This window comes from Amphiprion ocellaris, chromosome 19 (genome assembly GCF_022539595.1).
Source record: "Amphiprion ocellaris isolate individual 3 ecotype Okinawa chromosome 19, ASM2253959v1, whole genome shotgun sequence".
NCBI classification, from domain to species: Eukaryota; Metazoa; Chordata; class Actinopteri; family Pomacentridae; genus Amphiprion; species Amphiprion ocellaris.
In genome coordinates this window covers 9,024,836-9,045,382 of record NC_072784.1, presented here as the reverse complement: position 1 = coordinate 9,045,382, position 20,547 = coordinate 9,024,836, and the positions used below count along the sequence as shown (strand labels likewise).

At 38.0% G+C, this 20,547-nt stretch overlaps 2 protein-coding genes and 1 long non-coding RNA gene across 3 annotated transcripts; 1 reads left to right on the top strand and 2 right to left on the bottom strand.

Annotated features, from left to right (window-relative positions):
* Positions 1–5,246: 5,246 nt before the first annotated feature.
* On the bottom strand, positions 5,247–10,847 carry LOC129347591 (uncharacterized). Its single transcript, XM_055005300.1, has 6 exons — positions 10,682–10,847; positions 8,764–8,948; positions 7,946–8,020; positions 7,713–7,865; positions 7,245–7,319; positions 5,247–5,753 (listed from the first exon to the last, which is right to left on the bottom strand). Exons 1-6 carry the CDS (start codon positions 10,845–10,847, stop codon positions 5,589–5,591), a joined length of 819 nt encoding a protein of 272 aa, XP_054861275.1. The 3' UTR covers positions 5,247–5,588.
* On the top strand, positions 10,634–18,474 carry rdm1 (RAD52 motif containing 1). Its single transcript, XM_023290061.3, has 8 exons — positions 10,634–11,139; positions 13,193–13,372; positions 14,329–14,457; positions 14,551–14,704; positions 16,043–16,141; positions 16,226–16,302; positions 17,501–17,586; positions 17,683–18,474. The coding sequence occupies exons 1-7, from the start codon at positions 11,047–11,049 to the stop codon at positions 17,579–17,581; spliced, it is 813 nt and encodes a 270-aa protein (XP_023145829.2). The 5' UTR covers positions 10,634–11,046; the 3' UTR covers positions 17,582–17,586; positions 17,683–18,474.
* Positions 17,606–18,618, bottom strand: LOC129347515 (uncharacterized). Its single transcript, XR_008599647.1, has 4 exons — positions 18,490–18,618; positions 18,382–18,421; positions 18,099–18,297; positions 17,606–17,779 (listed from the first exon to the last, which is right to left on the bottom strand). It is a non-coding gene; the product is annotated as an uncharacterized LOC129347515 (long non-coding RNA).
* Positions 18,619–20,547: the final 1,929 nt, after the last annotated feature.

Below are 20,547 nucleotides of genomic sequence, written 5' to 3'. Positions count from 1 at the left end.
GACAAGTGAAAATTACACCTGTTTGATCAAATATCGAGTTGGGTTGATGTCTGTCCACATATTTTTGCTGAAGAACATTTTTTGCTTTATGAGAATTCACTTAAGATTACCTGAGCAGCCAAAACTATGTGGACAAAGTTTGGGTACAAATCCATGTTAGTGCTATTATTTTCAATGTCTGGTTGTCCACATATTTCTGGACATACAGTGTATCTTTATCCATCTCGACACTATCTGTTCAAAACTATGTGGACGCGCTTTGAGCTTCATATTAGTTAGAATTCACCAGAACAACAGCATCTGGTCCCCGATGATATAACAGAACAAAAGACAGAAATTAAACGAGTCATTTCAGGAGTAAAATAAACACAGATGCCTGAAATAGAAAGTGACATCAGAGGTAAAAAATGATTATTGATCCAGTTATTAATGAAACTAAAGAGAACTCTGACCTGCGGGTCGTCGTCGGGACGTCAAACTGATTCTCGACTCTTCGGTCGGCGTGAATATTTGTACTACGGCGAGGTGACGTGTTCGGACGCTCATCGTAATAATGCGACAGTCTTTCCATGCATCAGGTTTCCACGGTGACGGAGATGGAAACATTTGTCAGCACGCTCAGTTTCATCGAACGCCATTAGCTGAAGTTCGAAAACCGAGTTCAGGTTTTCATGACCAAGACGTAGACGGCTGAGATGAGACGCGTCAGTGAGTCACCGATTAAAGTCTTTAAGCTGAAATGAAACTTAAACATCACCCAAACTCTGTGATTCTGCTTCTGCTGGTGTGGAAACTGGTTGTAGCCCCCGACAGACTCAACTTCAAACCTGGTGTTTTCTGTTAAATGAATTCTGGATGAAAACAGAAGTGAAATCTGAATTTTAAAGAACTAAAATGTGAAATTTAACTTTTTTGGTTCTGGGCTGAAATTTTTAAAAATCTGTTTAAAAGCCTAAAAATAATTTCAAAAACATCTAATTTGTCTGAGATGTAGTTTTCTACGTGATTTTGGAACAATAAAGTTTATCACTAAATGTGAGGGTTTTAGAATAGGAGCTGAAACTGTGAAGCTCAAACTGATCGAGAATCAATAATAATGATGATAACAATCAGTGTGGGATGAAGTTTATTTTTCTGTTTAAAATTCAAAAATCTCAGAGTTAGTTTTGATTTGAAAGATTTAAATTCTTTTTTCTGCAGAAAGTTTAAATTTGATATTAAAGTGTCACCAGAACTCCTTATTCTAAGCTCCTTCAAAAACAGAGTGGACAGAAGATGCAAAAACTCACAGTCAAGGAGGTTGTGGAGGTTGTGGAGGTTCTGCTGGGTTTGGAGGTTCTGCTGGTTCTGGAGGTTCTGGAGGCTATGGAGGTTCTGTTGGTTCTGGAGATTCTGCTGGTTCTGGAGGTTCTGGTGCTCCTTCTGTGTGCTGGTTGTGGTTCTGATGAACATTGGGGCATCTTGAGGTTTAAATACAGCTTCATCCTGCAGAAGCTGGAAAATGAAACTCTGATGTCTTCAAAGCAAAAAGATGAATGAATGAAGTTTGGAAATTTCCCTTTTCATGCCTCATAGTACCGGCTTCCCCCAGCGCTGACACAGCAATTCACAACAACACACCACACACCTCAACACTACACTACAATACATAACACAAAAACACAATAATAATAATAATAATAATAATAATAATAATAATAATAATAATAATAATAATAATAATAATAATAATAATAATGATAATGATAATGATAATAATAATAATAATAATAATAATAATAATAATAATAATAATAGTAATAGTAATAATAATAATAATAATAATAATAATAATAATAATAATAATAATAATAATAAAATTTATTTATAAAACGCTTTCAGTGAAATTGCTGTACATAGAGATAAAAACAATAAAAACATCACTATGCTACACTACACAAAACCACACTACACAGCACTACACTACATTACACAACACAAAAACGCACAACACTACACGACACTACACAGAAACACACAACACTACACAAAAACACACAACACAGCACTACACAGAAACACACAACACTACACAAAAACACACAACACAGCACTACATTACATTACACTACATGACACAACACAAAAACACACAACACAACACTACACCACACAGAAACACAAAACACAACACTACACAACACTACACAAAAATACACAACACAGCAAAACACACAACACTACACAACTCAACACACTTCACAACACTTTTAAAAGTTGAAGACATGTAGGGAAAAATAGAAAACACTGAATGTGAGCCGGGTTCTGCTCAATGTTTTTTCCCGTTAAAAAGGAGGTTTTTCTTGCTTTAGGACTTGCTGTGGCGTTCAGGCGTATGGGTTCTTTAAAGCGTCTTGAGACAGTGTGAATTGTAATTGGCGCTATATAAATAAAAGTAAACTGAAAAAGACTACACAGCATTACACTGCACTATGTGTTGGAAATTATCTAGTCCCTGGCTCAGCAGAGCGCTAACTTCTGAAGTAATAAAGATTGTCTTCAACAGCAGAGTTTGTCCATTAATGGTTTATTTCAAGGAAGTTCAACAGAGCATCTGCGTCTGCAGAAGGCAGGTGATGAGGAGACGAAAATGCACAGAACCTTTAAAGAATGAAAGAAGGACTGAGGTAAAGGAGGGTTTGGTTGAGGACTAGCAGGTGTTCATTAGTGCATAACTTTGTGGGCTGAGGTTGTGAGATATCATCCTTATCTCAAAACAATAACTCCCTAAGACTAGCAGGACGTGGTAACTATGGTTGTGTCCTTGAGGAGCACAGACAGAAGGTTTAATCTGCAAAAACCCCTTAAACAGGATGGACCATGCTGTTCAGTAATCATTACAGCTACACAACATTACACAACACTACACTGCACAACACGCAACACTACACAACACTACACACAACATTGCACAACACAACACACTACGCAACACAACATAACACTACACAACACAGCACAATACTACACTACACTACACAACACAACACTACACAACACAACACACAATGTAACACGACGCATCAGTAGAAAGCAAAAGATTCAGTTCTACTCTTCATTTTTGATCTCTGACTGTCTGACGTCATGTTCTGAATCATCTTAAAAATAAACTGCTAGGAAACATTGAACTATCGTTTTTCCAGCTGAAGTGAGGATCGGCCGTCCACAGACTTTTGGCCTCAGCGCTTCAGGTTCCATTTAGTGTTTTGCTTAGTCAAAATAAACCTCGTCTGCGTCGTCACAGTCAGGAAGTGGTTTAACCTCGAAGGCTTCGGTTTACATTTACGGAGAACCAGACAGAGCGTTCGAACAGAAACCAGGAAGGAAGCTTGAGGATTTCATGCCTGAATGACTGAGCGGCAGCTTGTAGAGAAACGTGAAAGTTATTGAGAGTTTCCACTTTAAAGGAAAATGATTGTTCAGCCGCTGCAGCTTCTGATGATCTGCAAGTAAAGCAGCAATTTAAGCAATTTACCCCAAAGATCAGTAGAATAGTTCTGATCCTGATCCTGATCCTTATACTGATCCTGATCCTGTTTCTTATACTGATCCTGATCCTGATCCAGCATCACAGCACAGATTCACAACAGTACCAACACTACTAGTAGTAGTAATACAATTATACAGATACTACTATTAGTACTATAATTATACAGATGCTCCTACTTCTACTACTCTCAATAACAATTAATCTACAGATACTTCCACTACTGCTATTTTCACTAATACTAATTATACAAATATTTCTACGACTACTGCTGCTGCTTTCAATAATAGTAATCATACTGATAAGTCTACTACTACTACTTTCACTAATAACTATACAGATTCTTCTTATGCAACCTTTAATAATAGTAAATATACAGATACTTCTACTGCTACTACTTTCAATAGATATTTCTACTGCTACTGCTTTCAATAATAGTAATTGTAGAAATTCTTCTACTACTACTATTTTCACTAATAGCAATTATACAGATTCTTCTCCTGCAACCTTTAATAATAGTAAATATACAGATACTTTTACTACTACTACTTTCAATAGATACTTCTACTACTACTACTTTCAATAATAGTAATTATACAGATTCTTGTACCATTACTACTTTCACTAATAGTAACATGCAGATACTTCTACTACTGCTACTTTCAATTGTAGTAATTATACAGATTCTTCTATTACAACTACTTTCACTATGAGTAATTATACAGATTCTTCTACCATTATTACTTTTAATAATAATAATTCTATACTTTTACTACTACTACTGCTGCTTTCAATCATAGTAATTATACATATTCTTCTCCTGCAACTTTTAATAGTAGTAAATATACAGATTCTTCTTCTACTACTACTTTCAGTAGATACTTCTACTACTACTACTTTCAATAATTGTAATTATACAGATTCTTCTACCATTACTACTTTTAATAATAGTAATTATGCAGATACTTCTACTACTACTACTTTTACTAGCAAGAATTATACAGATATTTCTACTTCTACTATTTTCACTAATAGTAATTATACAGATTATTCTACCATTACTACTTTCACTAATAGTAACATACAGATGCTTCTACTACGACTGCTTTCATTATTAGTAATTATACTGATTCGTCTACCATTACTACTTTTAATAATAGTAATTATGCAGATAGTTTTGCTACTCCTACTTTCATTAATGTAATTATACAGATACTTCTACTACTGATTCTTTCAAAAATAGTAATTATACAGATACTTCTACTACTGATACTTTCACTAATAGTAATTATACAGATACTTTTACTACTGCTACTTTTACTAATAGCAGTTATACAGATTCTTCTACCATTACTACTTTTAATAATAGTAATTATACAGACAGTTTTGCTACTACTACTTTCCTTAATATAATTATACAGATACTTCTACTACTGCTACTTTCAATAATAATAATTGTACAGATACTTCTACTACTGATAATCATGCAATCATAAGTGTTTTTACTGCAGTTTTATTTTTTAAAAAAGATAAATACAAAGTTCATAAAGTCAATAAATACAACCAATATGAGCATTTACTTCCAGAAAGAAACATCAGAAATAAACAGAAGTTCTTTAGAACAAAAACGATCATCAGCGTAGAACACATCAACATCATTTCGATAAAAGTTCTTCTGTTGATCAATCACTGGATAAACGATCAAGTAGAATCTGACAAATGTGAAACTGATTAACAAAACGCTGAGACTCAAATGTTTAGTCTACATGTTGGTCCCATTGGTTTACATGCTAGTCCCAAATGTCAAATGTTTCAGTCACATCAGTAAAATGAGTCAAATCCAGACAGAGAATTCTGTTTCAGCTGCAAGAGGTTTACAGTGAAACCCTGAAGTAAACCAGCAGTAAAACAAAACTCTGCTCCAGTGAAAGTTCTCAGTTACTTTTCCCAAAGTATTTCCAGCTACAAGCTTACAATTAAAAATATCAAGCACCGAGTTTAAATAAATAAATACATAAATAAATAAATAAACAAGGAAATGAATAAATAGAAACATGTTGTTTTAGTGCTGCTGTTGAGCTGCGGCAGAGCGCCCCCTGCCGGTGGAGGCTGTAGAGCGCCCCTTGGTGGTGGAGGCTGCATGGTTGATGGAGGCTGCCAGCAGCTCCACCTGCTCCAGGTGAACTTTGGTTTCAGCCCTGAGCACCTCCCAGGATGCAGTGCCAACCTGTGGACACAGTACTACAGTCAGTACTACAGTCTGTACTACAACCAGTATGAAAGTCAGTACTACAGTCAGTACTACAGTCTGTACTACAATCAGTATGACAGTCAATACTACAGTCAGTAGTACAGTCAGTACTGCAGTCTGTACTACAATCAGTATGAAAGTCAGTACTACAGTCAGTACTACAGTCTGTACTACAACCAGTATGAAAGTCAGTACTACAGTCAGTACTACAGTCTGTACTACAATCAGTATGACAGTCAATACTACAGTCAGTAGTACAGTCAGTACTGCAGTCTGTACTACAATCAGTATGAAAGTCAGTACTACAGTCAGTACTACAGTCTGTACTACAATCAGTATGAAAGTCAGTACTACAGTCAGTACTACAGTCTGTACTACAACCAGTATGAAAGTCAGTACTACAGTCAGTACTACAGTCTGTACTACAATCAGTATGACAGTCAATACTACAGTCAGTACTACAGTCTGTACTACAATCAGTATGACAGTCAATACTACAGTCAGTAGTACAGCCAGTACTACAGTCTGTACTACAATCAGTATGAAAGTCAGTACTACAGTCAGTACTGCAGTCTGTACTACAATCAGTATGAAAGTCAATACTACAGTCAGTACTACAGTCTGTACTACAATCAGTATGACAGTCAATACTACAGTCAGTAGTACAGTCAGTACTACAGTCTGTACTACAATCAGTATGACAGTCAATACTACAGTCAGTACTACAGTCTGTACTACAATCAGTATGAAAGTCAGTACTACAGTCAGTACTACAGTCTGTACTACAACCAGTATGAAAGTCAGTACTACAGTCAGTACTACAGTCTGTACTACAATCAGTATGACAGTCAATACTACAGTCAGTAGTACAGTCAGTACTGCAGTCTGTACTACAATCAGTATGAAAGTCAGTACTACAGTCTGTACTACAATCAGTATGAAAGTCAGTACTACAGTCAGTACTGCAGTCTGTACTACAATCAGTATGAAAGTCAGTACTACAGTCTGTACTACAATCAGTATGAAAGTCAGTACTACAGTCAGTACTGCAGCCTGTACTACAATCAGTATGAAAGTCAATACTACAGTCAGTACTACAGTCTGTACTACAATCAGTATGACAGTCAATACTACAGTCAGTACTACAGTCTGTACTACAATCAGTATGAAAGTCAGTACTACACTCAGTACTACAGTCTGTACTACAATCAGTATGAAAGTCAATACTACAGTCAATACTTCGGTCTGTACTACAATCAGTATGAAAGTCAATACTACAGTCAGTACTACAGTCTGTACTGCAATCAGTATGACAGTCAGTACTACAGTCAGTCGAAACAGTCAGTACTACAGTCTCAATTACAGTGAGTACTACAGTCACTCCCACAGGCAGTACTACAGCCAGTAACCACAGTCAGTACTACAACAGTACTACAACAGTACTACAGCAGTACTTTTAGTACTCACAGCACGATACAGAGTTCTCTCCAGCCTCCGGTAGCACCTCCTGGCTTTGCTGTTCGCCAGCTGCTGCTTCGACACCTAAAGACAAAAACTCGTCAGACTGTCTTTCCTTTTTTATTACCTGAAGCTGAACATGAAACAGCAGATGAAGCAGTTTGAGAAGTGGAAGCTGAGAAAGCAGCTGAAGCAACAGCAGACGTCTGAGAAGTTTTCACTAAATATGTCTGTAGAATAACAGAAAAAGTTCCTGCAAATCAGACTGAGTCCTGTAATTAAAACATCTATCCAAATAAAGAAACGGCCATTTCTGTGTTTTAATGGGGAATCTATAAAAAAAACACAACTGGATGTTAAGGGGCAAGCAAAAATACTTCAATTACTGGCTGAGGTGAGACATTTACAGCAAAAATACTTCAATATCGGCTGAAGTGACGGCAGACGTTTGGTGTAAAAGTACTTTAATGTACTCACACAGTGGCTGAGCTCCTCGGTCTGTCGGTGGATGTTTATCCGGAAGGTTTCGGTCTTGTCGGCGCTCCAGGCAGCTGACGACACGTTGTCATGTTGATAGAGGCGGGAAATCAACCTCAGACTGTCTCTGATGAAAACCAGCTGAGACTCCACCTGGACACAGAGACAGGTATGAGCTGTAGCTCTCCGATTGGCTGACATGACTGCATGTAAATGTGTAAAAATGTGAATACCTCTGATGTCTCGATGCACCTGTAGATGTTGTACGATAAGAAACGCGGACTGTCTTGTTCATCCAGCTGACCACCCTGAAACACCAACACATTTCACTTTACAACAAGCTACAAACTGGTTTTACTGGTCTGCATGTTGATTCCATTTGTCTGCATGTTGTCCCATTTGTCTGCATGTTGTCCCATTGGTCTACATACTGGTTTTACTGGTCTACATGCTGGTCCCACTGGTCAACATGCTGATCCCACTGGTCTACATGCTGATCCCATTGGTTGACACTCTGGTCCCATTGGTTGACATGCTGGTCACACTGGTCTACTTGCTGGTCCCACTGGTCTACATATTGGTATCACTGGTCTAATTTCCACAGATGTTAAAGGTGGTGTAATGTCAACCAAAGACTTTCTGGGGAAACCATACTAGCATGGATTGAAAATGTTCCACTTTTCCATTAAAATGTCTTCATTGATTTTTTTAAGGGGTGAAAATACCAAACTTTCAGGTTTGAAAACATATGGCATTCCCAAAATTAACTAATTAAGTTTTTAAATGTATTTATTTTCAGCAGAAATTAGGTTTTGGTTGTAAAAACAAACAAACAAATAATTCATTAATAAGTAAACCCTGAAATAAATCTGACTTTGTGGAGCAACACTGCTGCTGACTCAGACGGACCCACATTTACATGTACAGGTTGTATTTCATACATATCTGATAAGTAAATACATGGAATGTCTTGAAGAGTCACCTGAAGCCTCTCAGTGATTTTTTTCATACGTTCAAGGACCCTGGAATCTGGTGTCAGAACTTAACTCACCATGAGCTCGACGAGCCTGAGTGATTGGTTCCTCAGGTTGTAGTGTGTGAGCCAATCACAGCAGAGAACAGAGGTCAGGACGCTGCAGAAAACGACGAGCTGGCAGAACATGATGAAGATGATGATGAAGATGATGAAGGTGTTGAAGGTGTTCACAGTGACGACGCTGCTGTGCTTCCGACATGCTGCTGGTCGGATTCAGACTTTTAAACAGGGCAGAGTGAAAGAGTGAAAGTCCCACAGTGTTTCTATTCTCCCTTTCCTTTTGCTCAGTTATATTGCAGGAAAAGTACCACAGTACTCAGGTATATGGCAAGAAAAGTACCACAGTACTCAGGTATTTTGCAGGGTCGCAAAACCAGATCTTTTCAAATCTGGAAAGTTCCCTCTAGAACCTCCTCAACCAGCTGGTTCTGTATCAATAGCAACTTTATTTAATGATCAAAGTGTTACCTTCATACTATGAATATTTCCAGAGCTTCAGGCCACTGAGGTATGTAGTGGGGGGTCCAGATTTAACACTTTTTAATTGACTTTTTGAATCATTTCTGACACATGACAGTTTAGGATGAAAAACACATTTGAGTTCTGGTAAAAACTGATGCCAGATCAGTTTTACATCAGTCCAGGTGTCACAGTCTAAATACTAAATCTAGTTTATAGTACATGTTTCTATAACTAACTGTGAATATGAATATTATAGGATGTATCATAGTTTGAACAGCATAATAGCAGCAGTTTCATTTTTCACGAGCAACAGAAAGTGAAATCTGAGCTTCAAAATACAGCTGCTGCAACTGTTTTGTTTCTTCTTTTGTGCTCGTCAATCAGTGTTTGTGTGTGAAAATGAGTGTGTATTGTATGTGATGATTGTTGTGTTTGTGTTCATAAGGTTTTGTCAGAATAAATCAACACCTTCACACAATCAGCATAAGATTCCGCCTTATGTTACACATGGCGCGCTTTTATTTTGAAGGCACATTTTTGGCTCATGGCTTATAGTGACGTCAGCCCCATTTTCACTTTCTGATCCTCAAGGAAACTCTCAGCAATGATGTAAGGCTGCGGGATGTAACCGATGGTACTGCTGATCGAAAATCAAAAATATAATCAGTGTTTCGCTATTTATTCAGTTAATGAACATGAGGAATAAAAATAACCCAGATGAAACAGTATTATCTAATATGCACACAACACACTTCTGATTGCACACAAAGAAAGTCCTGCTGCATAATAATAATAATAATAATAATAATAATAATAATAATAATAATAATAATAATAATAATAATAATAATAATAATAATAATAATAATGATAGATCGATCGATCGATCGATCGATAGATAGATAGATAGATAGATAGATAGATAGATAGATAGATAGATAGATAGATAGATAGATAGATAGATAGATAGATAGATAGATAGATAGATATTAATAGTAAATATTTAATTCAAATTATTTAATTGAAAATATGTGATAATTTTATTAATAGTGATAATCATAGTAATCGAAGCTATTGACAGTTTCAGTTTTCTGTCAGATTAAATGCTTTATAAACTTGATTTTCCATTCCGTTTGTCCATTTTCAACCTTAAATAAAAATCTGTGAAGCCGTTTAAAGGTTTATAATCTGTTATTGTTATTTGATTATTAATTATCATTCGTTGATTTATGTTTAATTCATAAATAAATAAATAAATAAATAAATAAATAAAATCCTACAAACTGAACGTGTATCTGAGTGGACGCGCTGATTGGCCCATTGAAGGTGTCGTCATTCCAAGCCTCATTGGCTGCAGCCCGCCTGACTCGCACTCTGATTGGATGACAATGTAGGCTCCGCCCCTCTTAGCGGAAGCGCGGCAGATGTCGTTTGTTTGGTTGGTGAGTAAAGTTGAGTTTAACGGGCTTACCGGACAAACTGCCGGCTCGTACCGAACAGATGAAGCGGAAAACCAGTGGAGAGGCAGGTTTAGTTTCCGTTAAGGTTCCAGTAGCTGTAGTTCGTTTTGTAGTTGCACAGCAGCAGCTCAAGTTTCTGTAAGAAAGCACACAGAAGTTCGCTTTAGTAGACGCCATTCTCTCTTCTTGCAGTTCCGGTACGGTAAATCAGCTCCAGAATGTGAAATAATCAGCTCGGGTCGCTAGTGAAGCCGAACTCCTGAGTGGTTCTTCTGAAACGGGTTCGGTTTTGCTTCGAGTTAGTCTCAGCTGACACCAAACAAAGTTAGAATTCGAGGTTTTCTCAATGCAATCCGTCTGATTCCTGCTGCTTCTGATGGAGGTTCTGGAGTTCGTGGTTCCTGTGGAGAACAACAAGACGCTGTTTGTGTGGAACATCGAACCGAGTCTCACTGAGGCCCAGATCCATGTGAGTCTGTCTATGTGTTTATCCTGCTGCACCTCATGTTTTTATTTTATTTTATGAAGGAATCTGTCAGCTGTTGTTTACGACAGTGTTAAACCATGTTTAAAATGTGGATCAGAGTTTCCTCAAATGTGTTGTTTAGTCCAAAGATCTTCAGTTTACTGTCATAGAGGGAAGAAACCAGAAAATATTCACGGAGAAGAAGCTGAAATCACAGATATATTCAGATTCATTCAAAGTTACTCAAACCGAATAATCGATTGAGATGATTACAGCAGTGTTTACAGCTGTTGTTTACTTGTTATTGTTGTTGATGTCTACATGCTGTTGTTGCTGTTTATATGTTGTGGTTGATATTGATGTTTACAGTGCCTTGCAAAAGTACAGTGGTGGAAAAAAGCTTTTGCACACCCCATGCATTTGTGAAATATTGCATTAAGAATCACTCTTAGGTCTTCAAGTGCAGTTTCTCTTTGTACAGTCACATCAAAAATACTAAACAAATCCTTAAAAAAACATTAAAAACTTACAGTTGATTGGTTCCATAAAAATACATGGGTCATTCCATATGAAATCAACAGATTTTAAGAAAATTTCCCACCTGACTCCCTCAGATTTTTCTAAATTTTTACATACTTATAGAACATTATATATGATGGAAAAATCCAAAATTGCAAGGCTTAATTGTAAAGAGTTCCAAAGTTACTTCAAATGGTCTGAAATGGTCATAATTTTGGAACTCTTTACAATTAAGCCTCGCAATTTTGGATTTTTCCATCATATATAATGTTCTATAAGTATGTAAAAATTTAGAAAAATCTGAGAGGGTCAGGTGGGGACCACTTGATGAAATGATATGTAATGACCCACATTGTATACCTTGTATAACACTGAATACCAGTTGTTTTTGTTGATGTTTACATATTGTTTTTTTATGTTTGAATGTTGTTGTCGATGTTGTTCTTGTTCATGTTGTGGTTCTTTGTTTAAACATTATTGTTGTCGATTATGGTTACATGTTGATGAGGTTTATATGCGCTTGTGTGCAGGTTGATATTTACATGGTTGTATGTTGTTGATGATGTTTACATGTTGTGGTTTACATGTTGTTGCTGTTGTAGATGTTTTTATGTTGTTGACATTTACATATTATTGATTGTGTTTACATGTTGATATAGATGCTTGCATGTTATTGTTGATATTTACATGTTGTTGTTTCACGTTGTCTTTGATGTTTATGTGTTGTTGATACCAATGTTTACATGTTGTTGTTGTTGACATTTAGATATTATTGTTGATTGTGTTTACGTGTTGATAGAGATGGTTACATGTTATTCTTGATGTTTCTATGTTGTTTACATGTTGTCTTTGATGTTTACTTGTTGTTGATACCAATGCTTACTTGTTGGTATTTATGTTTAAATGTTGTCGATGTTGTTCTTGTTCATGTTGTGGTTCTTTGTTTAAACACTATTGTTGTCGATGATGTTCACATGTTCATGAGGTTTGCATGCTGTTGTTTGCATGATGATATTTACATGATTATATGTTGTTGATGTTGTTGTTTACATATTATTGCCAGTTGATGTTTACATGTTCTTGTTTACATTTACATTTTATTGTTGATCGTGTTTACATGTTGATAGAGATGGTTAAATGTTATTGTTGATGTTTGTATGTTGTTTACATGTTTTCTTTGATGTTTATGTGTTGTTGATACCAATGTTTACTTGTTGTTCATGTTTAAATGTTGTCGATTTTGTTCTTGTTCATGTTTTTGCTCTTTGTTTAAATATTATTGTTGCCGATGATGTTTACATGTTGGGGAGGTTTACATGCTCTTGTTTGCATGATGATATTTACATGGTTGTAAGTTGTTGATGATGTTTACATGTTGTTGCCGTTGTTTTCTGCATGTTGTTGCCATTGTTATTGCTGTTGATGATTGTGTTTGCATGTTGATGTTGATGTTTACCCCATTTTTGTTATTGTTGAAGATTATGTTTGCATGTTGTTGTCATTGTTTACAAGTTGTTGTCGTTGTTGTTGCTGGCAGGCCCAGCTGCTGTCGGTGTTCTCGGCCTTTGGTCCTCTGTACCTGGTGAAGGTGAATCCCAACGCTCCGCTCCACCCTCCAGGGTTCTACGCTCTCATCAAGTTCTACTCTGCAGTTCAGGCTGCTGAGGCTCAACGGCTCACTGACGGAAAAACGCTGTTCCAGAGTTCTCAGCTGAAGGTCAGCATGGACTTCTTCAGTTCAGTCTTATTAATTAAGCACCAAATTATCACATATATAATCTTATTTCACATTACAAAATTATACAGAGAAACAACAAAACCAAAGTTTTCTTTGAAAAGCAATTGTGGAAGACCACGCTCAAGGTGCGTATCCACTAGATGCGATTTTCCCGCACGGCAACGCACCACATCTGAAAATTGCATGAATGGTGGGCGGTCACTAGCGGACCACACCATGGTCACATGACAGCGCTCGAGCAACAGTGGGCCACTATGTGGTCACGTGACCGAGCTTTCAGCTGGACAGTCCGGCACGTGACCATGTTATGGTCCGCTAGTGACCGCCTGCCATCCGTGCAATTTTCAGATGCGGTGCGTTGCCGTGCGGGAAAATCACATCTAGTGGACACGTGGCTTCAGGGAGGCAGACATCTGCTTCAACCAGTCGGGGTGAGGTTAAAGAGGAAAGAAGAGGCGAACACATATTAAATCACATCAACTGAAACAAGCAGCAGAACTTTGAGCTGTGTGTAGTCATTTAAGGATTTTTCCGCATTTCATCTCCAGTAGTCATCAAAAACATCATGCACACAAAACACCTTTTTCACTCACTTTGCTCTACAGTTTCTAATCTGTCAGGCAGTAAAATTAAATGTTGACAATTATAAATCATTACTGTGATGAAAACTGAATATTATTGATCCTCACCTACACTGAAGTAATCAGAGTATTATTACTGCATGTTAAGAGGAGCTGAAGTTGGTCTGAACTGATGTCTCTGAGGTACTTTAATATCTGCAGGATCCAAACGGAGCTGCTGCTTTTACACACTGAACGCTGCAGTGGTGTGTTAACCCTGTTAACTGTAAGGAGAGCAGCTGTACACTGTGTGTGTGTGTGTGTGTGTGTGTGTGTGTGTGTGTGTGTGTGTGTGTGTGTTGTGTGTCTGTGTAGGTGAGGCTCAGCTCCAAACAAACTCCTGCCTTCATGTCTGGCATCAGCAGACCTCTAAGCCATGCCCACTGCCTGGAACTGGCCAATCACTGCCTGGGATTCAACGGCTGGACCTCTGAGATCATCACGGTGAGAAACACACCTGAGATTGGTTGGTTGGCTGGCTGAGGTGTGTTCGGGTGACCTCATTGTGTGTGTGTGTGTGTGTGTGTGTGTCCTCAGTTGAAGGAGCTCACAGATGAAGAAGAAGAAGGTGAAGGTGAAGGGGGCAGAGTCAGGAGCCTGAGGATGGGCTGTCTGCTACAACTCTGCTTCCCCCGACACCTGAGGAGCAGCAGGGGAGCTGCAGTGCTGGAAGACACCTTCACCTGCACAGGTAACACTATATGTGATCAGTCAGGATGTCTTTTGTTGCCATATTTGGAATCTGATTGTTATTTCAGCTGAATCTGTCTTTGCGCTTGTGGAGTGATGTTTTCTGTTCTCTGGGCAGAGATGTTAATGATTAATTGATTAATTCCTGTTAATTATTCAGCAAATTAAAAAACATGAATAAATGATGCAGCGGATGAAGGTCATGTCAGTGAATGTATCATAGATCAGCTGTAGTACCAGGTTGTTCCACCAGGTGGAGCCTTTTACTATTTAATACTGTAGAGACCAGATGAGGCATCACTCAGACTACAGCTCATGTTTGCAAGCAAAAAGCATTGAGGAAGTCTAGCTTGCCTCGGGCACCGTGACAAAGACTAATGTGGAGGTTAATGACCTCCAACTAATGTTTCATTATAATAGTTATCTACATCAGCAGATGGAGAAATGATTAACTGATTATTAATTGGCAATGTGGCTGACTATCAGGCAAGAAAATAGTCCAACAATGTGTTCCTCTGTTCACTGTTTGTGAGCCATGCTGCATTTATTTTACTGATCCAGTAGCTTTGATTTCCTCTCTGTGGAAACTCTGCCTGCTGTTCACCTGAAAACTCTGAGTGTTTCACAGCTGAGTCAGTCCTGGAGAATCAGAACTAGGAAGAAGGTTCAGGTTTTACAGAATCTGCTGCAAACATTTTATTTTTAGAGAATTTACATGAGAGATGTAGAATAAAATGAATTTTATCACAATTTTAGGCTCAGATTTAGTAAATGTTTCTGAAAGAACTGTATGTTACACATTATGTGTTCAAGGACTGTCAGAAAGTTGGAAATCAGGCATTATTATGCGCTTTAACAGTTCCTAGTTCATAAATGGTGTCATTTTGTAGCTTATTTTCAAGATAAATGTGTTAATGGGTGAAAAGAGCATCAGCCTCTGTACAGGCTGTTAATTTATTATCATCAGTTATTGTAGTTGAACTGGTTGTTCTGTCTATGATGTTCTCACTTTATTACCGATCTTGGCTCACTGTCAGCGGGTCTCTGCTGGGTTTGTTTGTGTAATTCCTGTATCAGTAAGTAACTTTATTTAATGAAGCCATCCAAAGTTTGACCTTCAGTTTTTTTAAGTGATAAATCTGGACCCACTTCTATAAACTTCAAGGGCCTGAAACTCTGGAAATATTCATAGTATGAAGGGAAAACTTTGATCATTGATGAGGATACTGGAGATAAAGAATGAGATGATTCTGCGGAGGTCAGAGGGATCTTTAACTGGTTCCTCTGGATGTTCTTGTGATTTCTAACAGAAATGTGAACTTCATCTCTGTGTCTGCAGGTGCAGATGTTGTCCTGCAGAGGCGCTGTAGGCTGCACAGGTTGGTCAGAGAGAAAGCTCTGGTTCAGGCCTTCACCCCAGTGCTGCTCATCCTCCTCGGTACACCTGTCTGATGATGCACCTCTCTGATGATACATCTGTCTGATGACACACCTGTCTGATGATACTGACTTCTCTCTGCAGGTAACAGGGAGGTGATGGTGGAGGTGAAGCAGACCTCGGATCAGCTCTTACCTGATGACACTGAAGGAATCCTGCAGGTAATCTCTCTCCTCAGCTCACCGTCTCATTACATGGTGAATCTACATACAGACACTCTGAGCCTCAGGATTCATTATAGTCAGCTAAAGGTGTGTTTATGGAACATCTTTACAGATTTAATCATTAATATTTAAATTTAGGTGAATACACACCATTACAGTTTCTCTCAGTCGCTTTGGTACATTTCTCAGATCAGAATTAAAATTCTCAAAACTACTTGTTCAATCTTTACATCATTGTGTCACTTGTGCACATCAAAAAAGCAGTTTCTCATTTCTTTGAACAAGTTGCAAATGCTTTGGTACATCCATGCAAATGATTGTGTACAATTCTCTGCTGTTTCCTACATTATCAGCTGCTTATGTCATGTTGATCAAAATATATTGTAATGGGTCTCTGTTGAATAGTCTCACCCTCCACAACATTTAGGCATTAGTTCATCGCATAAGTCTTTACATGCAAAATGGTTGAACAAGTTGTCATAATATGTCAAGGATATTTCTATGCATTGCCATTAGACTTTTTTCTAAATCTGCCCTGAATTGGTAAATTGCTCCCAGGTGAATCTTGACTTTCTCTATGAAGGGAAATGTGCATAAACAGCATTTTGGTCTGATAATAACAGATATTCCGATTCTGATATTGTGTGACAAACTAAGACCTGTTATTTAATGATTAGTGTTTTTTTTCTCAGTAATTGTTAGGCTATGACATGTCAGAATTTAATTTTATTATTTTTGTCCAACTATCAGATATCCAATCTGTGAAATCTGTCCAATGTCAGTCTACATTGACATAAATCAAACAATAATTGTCATCAAAATTTTAGCCATAGTTTACATCAGAACATCCCTCCAGAGAACACTGTTATAACGACAACATGACTAAACAATTTGACTCTTATCTACACACAATGACACAAGGACTTATTCTGATGCCACTGACATGTTCATTGACACAGATATTTACTTTTGAGAGATGAACTAAGGATTTTGAGCAAGAGACTGGCTTTTGCAGGTAATCCATGGTGTTTTGCTATTTGTACAAATTATTTTGAGAAATGCACTTACTGTTTTGCAAATGTCAAGGATGATTCGAGAAATGTACCAAAGCGACTGAGAAAAACTGTAATATGATGGTGTAGTTGATAAAGGCGTAGCTGATGAAGTAAAGCTGACATAGCTGTGTGTTCTCCAGGTGAATGAGTTCTCCAGTGTGGAGGTTCCTGCAGATGAAGATGTTCCTGACGATGACCAGTTGGATTTTACAGAATCATAGAATCAGTGAGTAAAACGACCAGAATCTGATGCTGAGGCTTTTATTGCAGACAAACATGAAACTGTTCTGAAGCTTTGTTTCTGTTTAAACTCTGGTTCCAGACGTGAAGAACGCTTATCTGCCGGCATTATCTCCATTCAACACCCTCTGCCTCCCAGCGGGAGTCAGGTTCAGGTTCCCTCCAACCACCACGAAGCCCTGCACACAGCAAATACCAGTTTATGACCCATTGCAGTTACTGGGACGGACTCCTGGTACCAGTACAGGCCCAGTATGCTGAGGAGCTTCAATCTGCATTAAGGACTAAAGAACTATTTCTTCATACACCAAAGGGACAGTTCTACACTGTGATGGAGCTGTGGTAATGGAGCACTCAAAGTGGCCCAAAATAGCAAAATATTCTCATTAATGACTTGATTACACTCAAAATTACTCAAAACGTGATAACAAGCATGTCAGTGACCACAACTACACAGGGCTACTGGGGGGCGCTAGATGATGGGATGTGGAGACTCACGTCCTGATACTGGAGCAAGGGATCAGTGAAGATCAGTCCATGAGGTAGAGGAAGCTCAACTCCGTCACTGAACCAACATAACAAAAGAAACCAGTTAAAGATGTTTGATCAGACTGTTAGAAGGAAGCTCATCATGCTGCTGGTTACCTTCCAGGAAGTCGGACGCTCTGTTGTTCAGCAGCTCTTCCAGAGGTGCCACCTGCACAGCAACAACAAACACTGTTACAGCTGCTTCCAAACCACCAGATATTACAGTTTAATTTGTCAGAAAACAAGTTTGTACCAAAGGTCTTTTAAGCTGATTACTGGTGACAATGCGGCACCTGGGAAAGACAAACAGATTGTTAAATACAATAAAATATGATTTCATAACTTACGTGTGTGTACCTACCTCAAGTTATTGTAAGGAAGGAAGAGACAATTCCCTGCAGCGGATCCCTGGATGGTCACCATCATACTAACTTCACATGTCTGCACCACAACGACAAGAAAAAGGAGATATTATTCTAACAGTGCTGTGGGATTGTTCTTGGTTATGAAGACCATTATGAAGATTATATTGCAGTATGTTGAAATGACAGACAAAACGCCATAGTTTAGTAAGACGTCCAAAATGTCACCAAGACGTCAGTTTACCATGTCGTGCAAAATTTCAACAAGACTTCATAGTCTAGTATGTCGTCAAAAATTTCACAAAAACGTCATAGGTTAGTATGTTGTCCAAAATGTGACAAAAATGTCATAGTTTAGTATGTCGTCCAAAATGTGACAAAAACGTCATAGGTTAGTATGTTGTCCAAAATGTGACAAAAATGTCATAGTTTAGTATGTCGTCCAAAATTTAACAAAAACGTCATACTTTAGTATGTCGTCCAAAATGTGACAAAAACGTTAACAATTGCGCAATGCTAACACGCTCTCCGTGCACAGAAAATCTGCGCTGCGCACACGCAAAAAAAAATCCAACCTAAATTCAAAATAAAATAAACACGTAACAATTCATTGTGCTATTTTTCAGTGCGAGTCAGTGAGTGACCGGTGACTGGCTGCTGCAGCCAATGATGCGATTCACATACGTATTTACCATAGACTGTATATAATGGTATTTACGCAGCTAATCAACGTCATTGACAGGCGTCCTTATGTGCAGCCATCGTTGTTCTCATAGATATGAATGAGTAGATAGGACACGCCCCTTTGAGCTGCGTGCTACAGCGAGGCTAAGCTAGTGGGGACAAAGTTTCAGTACATTCCGTTGATGTAGACGGTGTGAAAACGGAAACAAGTATGCCGGCTCACTGTGCTGCATACAATTACACACTACGTCATACGATTGAGACAAGGAAACTTGGAATGACTTTTCATAGGTAAGAATAGTTTTTGGCTCTTTTTTCATCATGAAATCTTGTTGAGAGCTTCCAGTCTATGAGAGCTAACTAGTTAGCCACTAGCAAAACGCTAAGGCGAGCTAGCAGCTTGACAACCAAATACCAGACGATTAATAGTAGCTGTAGTATAGTTGTACAAGCAGTAGTAGTAATACTAAAAGTACAGGCAGTAGTAGTATAAAATAGCTGTTAGAGTCATAGAAGTAGTATCAGAATTTGTAATAATATTACAATTTGTAGTAGCAGTGCCAGTATCAGCAGCAGTAGTTAGTGTATTTAGTGCATTACTATTACTACCACCAATACTACCAATAGTAGTTATAAAGCCTAACTCATATATCCAGATTACCATCTATGTTCTTCCTCCAAACCCATTTTATGATTGGGATTACAGGCAGTTCTTCAGGACTGCTCTCAAATAATTGAAATGTTACTAAACAAGGTTATACTTATCAAATTAAATAGCTCTGGTCTCCAGTATATTGGCGAATTCGGTTATTTGTACTTAATTTATTAGCATGATTTCTTTTTTTATATGTTGTGTACAGACTTACTTACTTCTCTGTTTACTTTTCTTACTCCATGTAGGTTTCCCAGAGACTATGGGTTGAGGAGGAAGTGGAAGTTTGTCGGCTTAGACCTGGTGTCATTCCATCAGTGTTAAACTTCCCGGCTCATCTTGGAAGAGTACGTCCAGAAAGACCACAACCAAGCAGCCTTGAGATCTTAGGCAGCGTCTCCCAGAGGTGGGTGTCAACGGTGTTCACGGTCAGGTCTGTGGTAATCCTGTCAAAAAACAAAACAGAATAAAATCTAGATTATAAATCAACATGTAACCAAAGCACTCTGTGTATAACGCCATAGTATAGGATGTAGTTCAGAAAATGTCAAAGTATAGTATCCTTTACTCAAGAATAACATAGTATGGCCTGTAGTTCATAGTGTAGCGTGTCGGCAAAAAAACCCCATAGATTATTATGTGGTTCAAAAAGCGCAAAATGATAGGATGTTGCCTAAAATTGTCATGTATGATATGTGGTTCAAAAATGTCATAGTGCAGT